We start from the raw sequence: 14,508 nt of genomic DNA on the forward strand, positions 1-14,508 counted from the left end.
AGGAATGCATTCTAATCGGATACCATTGTTTCCAATAAAATGAGAAGAAATTAGTATTCTGAACGAATTAATTTTGGAATACTAATTGATTTCTTATTTTATTGGGAGCTGTGGTGTCCTTTTTAATGGTACCAGTACTATTGTTGCACTGAACTTCGATGCTGATGTAATGCCAAGATTTCCAATGTGTCAGCACTAAAAGTAAAGTGATAACCTGTCAGTGCAAGTTCCATATCCAGGAACATATTGACATAAATGAGGATACTTCAAAGTACTGGCGTCTCATAGATCGTTCCTTCTCACCTTCTCGACTGTCTTTCTACTTTCTGTTGACTAAAAAGAGCATACTCTTCACTAACACAGAAACATAGTGGCTATTTTAGCCCTGCCTTCTCAGCAGAAACCAGGGGGGCAGACAGTTACAATCGTCCATATGACTCACCCATCAACATCCCCGATGGCACAGCCTACAATTTTAACCTGCTATTTAAGCAGGCAAGAGGGACAGTGGGTGAGAAATTGGACTCGTTCGTACCAATTTCTTGAAGCGCCCTTAGAGTGCCACAATGGGATCAACAGAGTGCACGCACCCTTGTCAGCCACCATCATGAGGAGACAGTCCTTGACACCAGCTTTACAGTGAGCATTTAAGGAGCAGGAGTATGGAAGAAGGGAAGGAGGCAATCTGGACAGGCCATCTGGCCGTGGGATATAGGCTGTCTGTGAAGAGCTCCTCCAAATGCAATGCAAGTATCACAACCCTAATTCTCCATTCACCGACAGTCCTATGCCTTACTTTCCCTCTGTCACTGATCATCACAATGTCAGCTTGGTCACAACGCGCAAAATAAAAGCCACCACAAAATAAACTTTCCAAACCAGATTTATAAATGAAATAAAAACAGAAAATGCTGGAAATACTAAGCAGGTTAGGCAGCATCTGTGAAGAGAGGAACAGAGTTAACGTTTCAGATGACCCTTCATCAGAATTGGGAAAAGTTAGAAATGTGAAAGGTTTTAAGTGGGTCAACTGGGGGAGAGTAGAAAAAGAACAAAATGGAAGGTCTGTGATAGGGTGGAAGATGGGAGACATTAAATGACAGAAGAGTTTGTGGGGCAGAGCCAAAGGGAGTAGTAAGGGACAAGTAAAGAGCCAAATGATGTGTCCAGAGGAGGTGTGAATGGCAGAATAATAATCAGCTGCCGTCCAAAAGCAAAACAAGAGAAAACAAGATTAAGACCAAAACAAGGAAAGCAAATGGGGGTTAGAGATTATGGTCTGAAATTGTTGAACTTAAGTGTTGAGTCTGGAAGGCTGCAAAGTGCCTAATAAAAAAAAAAAGAGGTGCTGTTCGCCAAGGTTCTGTTGAGCTTAATTGGAACACTGCAGTAGGACAAGGACAGAGATGTCAGCATGAGAGCAAAGTGGAGAATTAAAATTGCAGGCCACCGGAAGCTTGGGGTCATCCTTGTGGACTGATTGGAGGTGTTCTGCAAAGTGGTCACCCAATCTGCATTTGCTGTCCCAGTGGAGAGCGGACCGCATTGTGAGCAGCGAATACTGTATACTAAATTGAGAGAAGTACGAGTAAATCACTGTTTCACCTGGAAGGAGTGTTTGGGGCCTTGGACGGTGAGGATAGAGGAGGTAAAAGGGCAGATGTTGCATCTCTTGTGCTTGCATGGAAAAGTGCTGTAGGCAGGGGACAGGGTGTTGGGGGTGATTGAGGAGTAGACCAGGGTGTCATGGAGGGAACAGTCCCTACAGAATGCTGAAAGGGGAGGGGAGGGAAGCTATATTTAGTGGTGGCACGATGCTGGAGGTGGCGAAAATGGCAGAGTACAATCCATTGAATAAGGAGGCTGGTGAGGTGGAAGGTGAGGACAAGGGGAATCATATCGTGGTTCTGAGAGGAGTGGAAGGGGTAGAACAGAAGTTCAGGAAATGGATTGGACACGGTCGCGGGCCCTGTCAACTACAGTAGGGGGAGAATCCTCAGTTGAGGAAAAAAGGAAGACATATCAGAAGCGCTGGTATGGAAGGTTGCATCATCAGAACAGATGCAACGGAGAAGGAAAAACTGGGAGAATGGAAGCAGGGTGTGAGGAAGTGTAGTTGAGATAGCTTTGGGAGTCATTGGGGTTATAGTGAATATAGCATGCGTGGCAACAGTCTGGATAGGCTGGCCGACAGACAACAGCAATGGCGCTGGTAGAGTGGCAGGGGTGTGAAGATGAATGCTGTCATCCTGAGAGAGGACAGCAGGTTTGTGCTCCACTGAGCCATTGCCTCTGCCCCGGGGTGACACCTCAGCAATCTGAGTACCTATTGGAGGACAGATTGCTGGACAGCTGTGACACAGGTTGCTCCTCTTGGGTGTCTGAAAGGAAAAAGCCACAAGGGTAAGGTTGTGGTGCGGGGAGGGTTCAAGGGAAAGTAAGAGATGCATGCTGACACCAACTTGTAAATCAGAAGAGTGTTGGATAAGGGGGAAGTGGATGTGGGGATGAGTATTAGTTGTGAGCATACGGCCATCTTTGATGGTTTCAGCACCTCCTCTACCTATTGCAATAATGGTTGGAACGGTCTCCTCCATGGGAGTTAGGACAATCAGGCATGTCTGTTCCCTCCAGTTACAGCCTGCTGCCCCTGGTTATGCACCATCTTGTCCTGCAAGAGAGAGGGAAGTATGGTATAGTCAGTTTGGCTAATGTGGCTGTCATGGTTGATAGCTGGCAGCATGTGCAACCCAAGAGATGTAGGTGTGAGGCTTGCAGCAGTGAGGGTGAGGTGAAGCATATAAATGTCAGGTGCAAGTCCTGATTGATGGAGATCGTTGCTTGGTGGGTGATGGGAGTGTGCTGAATTGAGTAGTGTCTGAAGTTCGTGGTGCAGTTGGTAGGATGCAGAATTTGAAGATGCATTCACTGACCTTGACCACTTGTGTGAGGTCATTAAACTTCTTGCAGTGCTGCATCTAGATCCTCGGGCTTGACTCCTCGTATTGACCTCCACAGCTAACGGTTTCCACTGCCTTTTGATTGGGTGTCTGAAGGGCCTACTTCCCTGATGCAGATATGGGGTATCTATCCTCCTTTCCACCTCCCCTACCAAGATCTCCAGTGCAGTGTCCAAAAACCTTGGACCCCACTCTCTCCCATGTTATGTCATTCTTCAGTGTTTCCCATGTCAGAGTCACTTCAACCATGACTCCAAGCACCTGCTCCAGCTGTAATGCACCTCCCCTTTAAGAGGTGCATAGTAGCTTTAAGCAATTCAAGCTAGCTTTAAGGGGTGCTAGCTGCTCATGATATTGGTCCACTGCTGGTGGGACTAGGCAATAAACAACATGGTTAATGCTGGCTAATGCTGAGATCATTCAAATGAGCAGGCAGTACGAAGTTGGCATGATACCGACATTGCAATCAACCAATGTGAGTTAATTGCAAATCATGACCCCTGTGCCTGTTTTCAGGAACTATCCAATTTAACCTGCACCTTCCTTAAATAGGCATATCTGATTCTGATAACACAATTGAGGCTTGACTGCTATTTTAACTGTGGATCTGAGAAAGGAAGCGGTTGTAGCAGTTGTAGGTCCACCTAGTGGAAAGAAGCGTTAAGGCTGGATGAGACCTTTTACTTTCTTGGCATTCTGTGTGGGACCACGAGGAGCAAGAGTGCTCCTCCAGGCCCTACAGGATTAGGTTAGAATTCCCCTGCTCCATGATCCCTCCCCTTCCGATTGACTTACCTGATTTCTGGGGAATATTCCTTCAGATTACCTTGTTGCCCAACATTGTGCTGCTGTCCGCCAGCCTGTTTTCTTTTCCCACAAACTTTTGGGTAGAAAACTGTCCGGAGGCATGCTGATGAGGCCTCGAATTAAAATCCTCTGGCCTCACGTTGCTGAGCTCTGGACGATTTGCCTTGGCACCCACCCACCTGATTCCCACTCCAAGTTAAAATCAGAGCCCTGTAGTTGCAGAAAGACTACAATAGCCATGCTCTGCAGGAAACTTCTGGCTAACAGTAACATAAACAAACCATCTTTTATCACTAAAAGAGCAATATTCCCCTTGAATCGGAGAGAACATTTTATTTTAGGAAGTAATAGGTTTTAGGGAAGGAGCATATGCTATTAAAAGATAGTGTTTAGGTTGTTAATAGCTGCCTTTTACGACCAGGTGAGAAAGGGGTCTAGGGTTCCCTCTCAGCCTACATCTGGTCTTACCGTAATGGGGTTTAATTTTAAAAACATCGTTTTTATAGCTCCCCCTTAGTGAATCCTTATTCACTAACTTCCAATTATAAGGCAAAGAAACTAGCCAAACAGGTTTTCTTAGGGTTAAAGAAAAAAGGTTCAACTTTATTAAACTTAAACTCTAATTTGGTTAACGTCTATGCGCCCACACGAACATGCATACGCGATACACACATGCAGATAGAGACAGAAAAGAGCAGCAGAAATAAAGTGCAAAAGTTTGAGGCAGTATCCGAAGATGGTTTTGGTTACTGTTCTTAGAGCTCGCTGTAAAGTCCTTCATTGTAGGGAGGTCTTGCTTTTTGTTGGGGCCCAGTATTATTCTTAAACCTTGTTCAATCTGGAAGACTTTTCTCTCTTGAAGTTCATGTGTCTTCAGTGGGTCCAGAGGCTTGTGAGAAAGAGATAGGTGTAGACAGGAGAGGTCTTCTCACTCCAGGAGCAAACAGTCTTTCCCAGTTCAAACTCTCTGTGGCTAGTTCAAAAAACCCCAGACCAGCCAGTTAGTCATGTGACCAGCTGGTTTAACCAGTTTGTGGATTGTATCACTTTAGCAGTCTCTGGAATGCTCCTCTTACGCACAATACCTGGTAATCAAAGTCCATTTTAGGAGAAGTAGATCAGGGAAGTAATCTCTCTTGTCCCTGTTGGTATGCAGATGTCCTCCATCCTAGTCTGTCAGTCCTTGTAACAGGCCTTCTCTTCATCCCAGCAACAATTTGAAATTTAATGTCCATATGGTGAAATGAATATGCATCATTCTTGGCAGGTGGGGGCCTAGCATAACACTGGCCTTTACTTGAAGACCCTCTGTTTTTCTCTCAGTTAAACTGGCAAATCGCTCATCAAAAACAAAACTTGTCTCCAAGTGAATATACCCAAATTATCCACTCTTTATACTTAACACAAAGTAGTAGACGTGGCCAAATTTTATCTAGAGATAACAGTACCTTTGAACTGGATCAATTTTGTATATAATGTAGGTTTCCTGAGGTACTCTTTTGGTTAAGACTGACTTACTATATTAATAATATGAATGGGCAGAAGGGCAAAGATTTGCAAAATTATTGCTTGCTTTCTACAGTTAAAGAAATCTTGAACAAAATATATTTCTTGGCAGAAATTGCATGTTAGTCAAGAACGAATTGTATGACTGTGGCCTGGTATGTCTGTGGAGTTTCACCTGGTCTCTCATCATAATAGAGGATACCAGTGGAACATCATAAAGGGGCGTTTTTAGCCATTTATGCAATTCTCCAGGGTTCCTGCTGGTCTCCCATTGAAGGAGAACACTGCAGAATTTCAATGCCTCTGCAGATGTTACAGATAAAAAAAAACTTCCAAAGGAAGATAACAAATTGAAAGTCAAAGCTCTGGGGAAGGAGGGGAGTTCAGGCAGAAGTCATAGGGAAGAACAGGAGAGAGGGGGAGAGGGAGAAGGGAGGTGGCGGGAAAGAGAGAGGGTAGTGACAGAGGGAGAGAGAGTGGGGAGAGAGGGGTTGGGGAAGAGAGAGAGTGGGGAAAGACAGAGGGGGGAGGGAGGCAGGAGATAGAGAGAGGGTGGGGGTGAGAGTGAGGGGTGAGAGAGAGGGCAGAGGAGGGAGAGAGAGTGGGGGGGAGAGAGGCGGGAGGGGGAGAGAGAGAAAGGAGTGAGGGAGGGGGAGAGGGATGGACAGAGAGAGAGAGGGAGGAAAGAGGGGTGATAGATGGACACAGAGAGGGGATGGGGATTGAGACAGAGAGGGAGAGATAGAGATCAAGGTCACTCCGGATAGATGACATCTATCCAGATTCGCTACATCAAGTGTGCGGACAGACATTGACTACCTGTGCAAGCAAACACAATGCCAGGTGTGTGTTGTGATGGCATTAGGTTGGCTGTACTTTATATAGATTAATTGCCCCCATGTCCACGCCTGAGTCCATAATTTTGTCAAATGTCTGTGATGCAACATGTTGGTGCCTATCCTTGGTCCTTGCCTCACATCCTTTTGATTCTTTTTCTTTTTCAAATATTTATCCAACTCTATTCTGGTTTCACCAGTTTTTCTGATAGAGATGTCACTGTTCAAACAACCATCTTCAAAAAAAAATTACTTCTAAACTCTGCCTTAATTATTTTGGTGATGAGATCTTAAATTAATGTTGGGGCAGAGGGATTGGTGGGGGAGTCGATTTACAGCTCCATTTTGGCTCGTAGTGGAAAATTGTGAGGTTGGCTGGTGGGGTGGGGGGGGGGCACATCATCTCCCCCTCAGTCGCCCAAGGCCCCCCAACCTCCTCCAATGCAATTTTCAGGTGAGCTTGTAGATGGGTACTGCTGTAACTTTAGTGGAAAACCATTTATGCACATTAACCAAGTTTCTGCCAAACCTCCATCCAAGTTGCTGCAATGAAATTATGAAGCACTTGGGAGAACAGGAATTAATCAGGGCCACCAAAATGCCAAATGAAATTCTTGGTTGTGTATTCAGAGGAATAGTATACAAAAACAAATAGATAATGTTGAACTTAAACACTACTGCAATATATGCATTATGTACAGTTTTGGGAAACATATTAAGGCAGTGGAAAAGGTACAGGGCAAAGTTATCATCAGTGATATAATTAGAAGTGAGAAGTTAGGGCTTTTTTCACTTGAGCTGAAAAAGTTATGCAATCAAATAAAGTTTGTCAAGATTATAAAGGGTGAATATGGTGAAAAGAGACAGATTCTTTCCACTGGCTTGTGAGATGGTAAAAGGTCAGACACAAATCACAAAAGGAATTAAAGGGAAGTTAGATAAAATGATTTACGCAGAGGGTTGTTAAAATGTGGCCACAAACAGTTGTTGAAGTAGAGTCCATAAATCCTTTAAAAGCCCATTACATAGTTAGTTGAAAAAGATGAATGTTAAAAGGGTATGGGAGCCATGCAGGAGAGTGGAATTAGACAAGGTGGCTCACATGAATAATAACACCAGAGCAGACATGTTGGACAAATGGCCTATTTCAAATATGTGGCATTCTACAATTCTGCAAGATGTCCACTTCCACTCAGAGACCTGAAACATGAAAACTGATTTTCTGCTTTTCTCTATAGTTTTCTTCACTCATCTTCAAGAAGGGACAAGTGGAGGGGACTTCTCATCAGTCCCGGTTACCTTGATGTTGTGTTTAGCTAATAGCAGGTGAACTTTCTCTATGAAATGGAGCACTGCACTAACCTAGCCAAATTCAATAGCAGTATTATAAGGAAATAGTGTGTGTAAGGCTCAGAAGTGGTCATCGGTGCCATGATAATAAATATTGTTGCAAACAATGTGGCTAGCCTTCATCTTGGGCCTTGTGTTTGTTGAGCTGTTTATCTGTTGTTCTGATGCTCTGAAATCTGATTTGAAGTATGAAGTCGATAGACTCCATGGCACAGAAGCCAAGAGTATGACAGAAGTGCTTCTTTCTGAGGTGTTTCTGCAATAATAATGTGACAGATGAGGTGTTAATCAGCCTGCTGACGGCTTGTTTTCATTCAGAGTCCTGTGACTGGTTGTGAAATTGGTAATCTTGCAGCCTCCCAATGCTGCTGTTTTAGAGTAATTTTGATTAGTGTTTTTCTCTCCAGATTGGGAAACATCTCGGAACAATTTCCACCCAGCACTGATGGCAAGAGGAAGAAAAATAGAAACCCAGATAAATTGCATTGAATCTGCTGTTTGCCAAGAAACATTTTCCCCCTCCCTTTCTTTTTCTGTACATATATATGTGTACCTGTGTAAACTGGTCTGGATGCTAAAGCTCTGTCTGTTTTGAACAGTTACAGGAAGGTGGCACTGAATGTCTGTAAGGGCGGCGTGGACAAACGGCAAGGCTCCGTGCAGTACCGATGCCCATTAATGGCTCCTAAAGGACTCCGTATAGTCACAAAAGGAGAGAGGCTAGCAGTCAACCCTGGTGATGATGTTACATTCTTGGTCTCGCAGAATCAGGTAACATGAGCCTAACAGGTTCTGCCAAATGAGTATTTGCTGATAATCACAATCACACCTCAACCACATCTCACACACACACGCCCCTCCCTAGTTCAAATAGTCAAATTTGTTTACATTGGTCTAAATTTGTAAGAAATATAAGTGGAGACAGGGCGATGGAGATTACTAAGCCCCTATGCTTGTAATTTTGTCCTAACTCTGGTAAATATATGGCCTGTGATGCAATTCACTCAGTTCATTTTATTGTGAGTAGTTAAGGTGATTTCTCCTACCCCATCCTCACAAGAACTGTTGCTGTCATGACAGTGATGGTCAGAAATCCTGAGCACCTCTGGCTACACGCCCATTGAGTTTATCAAGTGAGTAGCTGATCCATATAGTCCCAGATCCAATTCCCAGTTTGCCCGAGATAGCTGATTATAGCTGTGGTAGTAAAAGGCGCCACAGTGTCCCTGAGTTAGAGAAAGAATTGGCCAGAGTTTCTATTCCTGATCACTATTCAGCAATTTCAGCTGGAAGTGCACTTTATATCGGGTGAAGACAGGATTGAGCTTGCTGACACTTACTGGTAAGTTCACATGTCAATAGTGGCTACTTGAACGAAGTACTGGAACTGCAGCTGCTGCCCATAGAACTCTACCCTGGTGAGAAGTCAGTACTTTCTGGAGAGAGGGAGATAAGTGAGGAAAGATTAATGGAGAAAGATGATAAAACATTTAAAAAATCCTTTGCCTCCATGATTGCAGAAACACATCACCAGTCGTTATTTAATTGACCTGTTACTTCTACACTGACTTAATAGTACACTTAGCTTCAGATTAGTACTTTGCTGATTGAGCATAGAATGAAAATATATCCAACCACATTCAGATGGCCAAATGGTGAATGCAATTCCTGCTGTAGCCAGAACAATTACTTGTTCCTGATCCAGATGAGTGCAAATGTTCTGTGGTCATTTCCATATTGGAAACTTAGTTCATGGAATATTTTCTTCAAACCAATAGAAGCAACTTACAAAATATTTTCCCTGCATTAGTTTTCCCCACCCCTTATGAGTGCAGTTCAACAGGCGGGCAGTGAACCTCAAGCACCTCAACAAGTTGCCTATTCTTTATATGTGATATGCGACATTCACTGTTGGCAGACTGTTCAGTGATGGAAGCTCCATAGTCATCACCAGTTCCATCATTCTCTGACATCCACTACCCTCACTGAGACTGGCTACTTCATCACAGAACAGCAATTGATTCAGGAAGCTCCTTATTCTTCATGGCACAGTGCCATTTCGTCCAGTACGTTTACCCAGCAAGCCATCAGAAGGCTTAAATTATGTAATTTTGCTTTCAAAAAATCAGACTAACTAGCTGTAATTGGACTGAAGCTAAAACAACATGATCATCATACTTTTTAAAAATGTAGTTTATGAAGATTCAGATCCAAGAGTCCAGTTACTGTGCAAGCTCCAGCCTTGTCTTTAAAAGATGATTGTATGGAGTGTTTTTTGGTCTTTCATTATAATACACATCTCTTTGTAATGTCGAAAATGGTGGCTCTCAAGGACTAAATCATAGTTTATGTGGAACGTATGCATTTTATATATGTTTTTTAAAGACAGTTTTAAAACTCACTCAGTTGTTCATGAACAACTTCTTCCCAATTTCTAAAAATGTTATTTAATTGAAAAACATGGAGATAACCAGCTGTTGGGTGTGTAATTACTAGGATTCAGGTGTACCTGTGTGACCCTTAGCTGAGCTGAGTTTTAAAACTCTTCCTTATCGACCTCAAAATTTGTCTGTTTCCACCTTTATAACATCAACTAGTTACATTTCGACCATCACTAATGAAACCCTCATCCAGTTCTTTCTCACCTTCTGGCTGAGCTTCTCTAGTACTGTACTGCTGAGCTCCATCTTTACACAAACTCCAAATGGTTCAAACCTATCCCAAACTAAGTCCCTATCCTTGGTTACCTCATTGGTTTCCCTATGCTCCAGTGAATTGATTTCAAAATCTGAGACCTCATTTGTAAATCTCTCCATGCCTTTTCTTGACCTACCTCAGTAACCTCTTCTAGCTCTCTCTTCCAGCTCACACCATCCAGTCACCTGAGGCCAGCAACTGAGTGTTTCCCCTTTTCCCCATCATTGGCAGCAAACCATTTAATGATCACTTCCTGGCACTATGGAACTCTCTTTGTTGATCACTCTGCCTTGCCAGGTCTTTCCACACCTTCATAAACCTCCTCCAAATCTACCTCTTCGGCCATGGCTTTGGTCACCTTTTCTAACTTCTGCTTGGCATCCTTCTTCTAAATCACAGTGACTAGCTCCTTGTTGTGAAAAAAATTCCAGAACAGGCTGCACTACAAAGTATATATGCAAAACACATCTGTGTGTATACAAGTATGGTAATGGGGGGGGGGGACAAGTTAATTGCAATACAAGTGTAAAATTCAGCAAATTATTTATTTCTTTAACATGGCAAATTCAAAACAGTCCATAATTTAATGACTTCTTGTTCATTTCTTGCTTTTTTTGTCCATCCTCCAGTTTTCTTCCCTTGTTTTTGAAGACTTGGACTCATATTGGCATATGATTCCATGGACACCTACAGCCTTCTGACATCTCTCTCATTTCCAATGTACAAGATTAGACAATGAGTGTTGGGAAATTATTGAATTGTATGGATATCCATATCTGTTTACTTTCCAGCAAAAATTGTTGTCAATAGGATTGGGAACTCTGGTTGAATTTTGCCTCCCTCCTTAGCCCAGGGACACTGAGACTAAGTACAGTGTCCCTCCTGCCACTTTGACAGAGATCAGCTAACTCAGTAGACTGGCCATTAATTGTGTTTGAGCAAACTTTCCTAGTTGGAGGAATGGGGGAGCAGCATCGATTTTTCAATAGCTGGTTCTCGTTGTAGTCATTTCCCCTGAAAATCCAGACAACACCCAGCATTGAAATCCTGGCAGAAATATGTCGAAATGAGTCCATTAATATTCATACGGAAGTGTAAATTTCCAATTTGTGCCAGCAAATGGAACCAATTACAGAATGCCTTTAGCATCAGCTGTAGCTCTGACGTAAATTACAGGAATAAAATCAAGTGCATGTGTTAATAAGATCACAGCTGCTACCTTTGATTGTTGCTGTCAGTAAATATATATATATTATGATGATTACAACATTCTATTAATAACCCCAGAATGAGCTAAAGATTCTAGCACTGGGTGGTTAGTTTGCTTTGTCACTGTACACAGCTGAAAATGATACGAAAGTGATTAGCGCTTCTTGTGAGAATGTGGCATCATTGAAGAACAGCACATCCATTTCACTCTGGACTTCCGATCAACAATAACTTTCCATATTTGGATGTTGTCTCTGTGGTTTAATATATGTATCAAATATTTAAACCTGATTGGGAAAAAATAATTTTTAAAAAGTTTGCCGCAAGCACCTATCAAATTGGGGCAGGCTATTGATCAGCTGGTGATTAGAATCCAGTAAGTAGTTCAAAAGGTGTGACAACGGCTGTCTGATTACCTCAAACAAGGAAATCAGAGCTGCTCTAAAATGAATTTAGTCACAGTTCAGAACAAGTGTATTAAACTGAGAAATCAGGCCTGCATATTCAGAATCAATAATTTCAAGCTAAAACTCATCAAGGCTATGATATCAAGAACCCAGTTAAAATAATTTCTTCCCAGCCTAAATGAAGCAGTCTGTGCCCACTTGCTGCAAGACCTAGACAACATTCAGGCTTGGGCTGAAAAATGGCAAGTAACATTCGTGCCACACTGCATGAAGTGGTGGTAGGGGCAGGAACCCTCACAACATTTAAGAAGTATTTAGATGAGCACTTGAAACACCATAGCATACAAGGTTACGGGCCAAATGCTGGAAAATGGGATTAGAATAGTTAGGGGCTTGATGGCCAGCACAGACATGATGGGCCGCAGGGCTTGTTTCTGTGCTGTATGGCTCTCTCCAACTAGAGAAATCTATCCATCTACTTGTGATGTTCAACAGCATTACCATCACTGAATCCCTCACCATCAACATCCTGAGGATTACCATTGACCAGAAACCTAACTGGACCAGTCATATAAATACTAAGGCTGCAAGAATAGGTCAGAGGCTGGGGATTCTGCAGCAAGTAACTCACCTCCTGACCCTCCAAAGCCTGTCCACTATCTACAAGGCACAAGTCAGGAGTGTGATGGAATATTCTCCACTTACCTGGATGATTGCAGCTCCACCATCACTCCAGAAGCTCGACACCCTCCAGGATAAAGCAGCCCACTTGACCAGCACCCCATCCACCATCTTAAATATTCACTCCCTCCACCACTGGCATACAATGACAGCAGTGTGTACCATCTACAAGATGCACTGCAGCAATGCGCCATGGGTCCTTCAATACCCGTGACCTCTACCACCTAGAAGGACAAGGGCAGCAGATGCATGGGAACACCATCATCTGCACGTTCCCCTCCAAGCCACACACCATCTCGACCTGGAAGTATGTGGCTGTTCCTTCACTGTCACTGAGTCAAAAACCTGGAACTCCCTTCCTAACAGCACTGTGAGTGTACCTAAACGATATGGACTGCAATGGCTCAAGAAGGCAGCTCATCACCACCTCCTTAAAGACGTTTAAGGATGGGCAACAAATGCTGGTCTTTCCAGCGACGCTCAAATCCCATGAATGAACAAAAAACTCTATGCATGTGTTAGATCCCTGTGGTAATTATTCTGCTCTGCGCTCCAGGATATCTAAACACAGAATGACAATATTGGGTATAAAGTATTTTAATGCATAATCTCACAGTTACATCATCAAAATGGTCCATCTCTTGATACTCAAGGGGTTCTGATGTAGTAGGTCCGTGTGGTTGGCTTTCAGCATCACAGTTCGGGTTGCGTCAATCCAAACTGATGAAATAATAAGCAAAACTCTAATTTTTGTAAGGATCTGATATAAAATAAATTTGGAGCAAAATCAATCAGGTTTCTACTGGGTGTGTCCCCAGAACAAAATTTTCCATAATTAGGACTAAATTGTCTGAGTTAGCAGTTGTGAGGAAATTTCACATTGGTGCACTCTGAATGCTCTTCTGGGCTTGGCAATAAGACACCTTGTTGGAGATAGAGTCGAGGGAGTTTTACCCAGATCTGACTTGCAAATGCTTGATGATTAGAGTGCAATAAAAATGTGAAAATGTTCCCTTCCCTAGTATTAATAGCCAACAACTTCATGAACACAAAAGACACAAAGAAACAGCAGTAATAGAACAATAAGCATATCAAATGTTTCTTCTAATAAGATTTTTCAAAACGGATTTTGTGTCAATATAGAATTTAATGGGAAAATGTTGGTATGATTTGTATTACACTCAGTAATGGCTAGTTGTTATTTGTATGTCGAAAGAATGTTTATAATAACCCTTTGCTGTGTCATCAATATATACTTTGTAATTATATTTCTAATTCCGTTTATGAATTATTGTCAGTTTTATCTTAATTGGGTTTTCAGGGCTTGGAAGAATTTGAATTCCACATATTTCACTGTGTGTTATACAGTGAGTATTATACAACAGATCTTTCCACAATCAGAGCATCATGTTTGATGCTGTTGGCTGTCTTCCTAGCTACAGCGAAAACAAATTAAAAAGAAGAAATGCAGCCCACTGCCTGCCAGTGACATCACTTCAAAGCATTTTGTGTTTCCACACAGATCCTCCTTGATAAACAGTCCAGAAACCATCAGTGTAAAAGAACAGCTATGTCATGAGCAGATTTTTTTAATCAATGTTCTCCCCTGCTGTCATGAAGGTGCCTACGTTTGTTAGGATTCAGTTGCACAGGCATCCATAGCTTCCTCATACCTTGCCCCCAAGTGACCATTCTTCATATGTTAGCCTAGAATACCAGGAGGCTATTGATATGTAGACTGCCTCACAACTGAGCCCAATTCCATTGTCACTTGACACCCCTGGAGGGGTTATTGCATTGTTTTCATGGAACAGGCACCCTTTGCTGACTCTTGCCCTCCCTAGCCCAGGAATGCTAAGGCAAATTGTCCAGCTAAAATCAGCCAACTCAAGAGATCAGTAACTGAAGCTTCCAGGCGCTACACCTTGGTACTACATCAGGATATGCCTTTACTCATTAAGCCATCAGGGTAACCCAAACAGATGTGCTTAATGGGATAGGGAGTGTAGTATGCTTACATAAACAAGTAAGATCCAGTTACTTAATTTAACTGGG

The 14,508-nt window shown here is 42.7% G+C and overlaps 1 protein-coding gene across 2 annotated transcripts in view; it reads left to right on the forward strand.

Annotated features, from left to right (window-relative positions):
* sorcs2 (sortilin-related VPS10 domain containing receptor 2) overlaps window positions 1-14,508 on the forward strand; it is an 810,245-nt gene that overhangs the window by 735,052 nt on the left and 60,685 nt on the right. For both annotated transcript variants that reach the window (XM_068040075.1, XM_068040081.1), the window contains exon 18: window positions 8,059-8,230. In XM_068040075.1, the coding sequence (XP_067896176.1) occupies window positions 8,059-8,230 (172 nt within the window). The remainder of the gene's footprint in view (window positions 1-8,058; window positions 8,231-14,508) is intronic.

Source organism: Heterodontus francisci, chromosome 1 (assembly GCF_036365525.1).
Source record: "Heterodontus francisci isolate sHetFra1 chromosome 1, sHetFra1.hap1, whole genome shotgun sequence".
In the NCBI taxonomy this organism is placed as follows: domain Eukaryota; kingdom Metazoa; phylum Chordata; class Chondrichthyes; order Heterodontiformes; family Heterodontidae; genus Heterodontus; species Heterodontus francisci.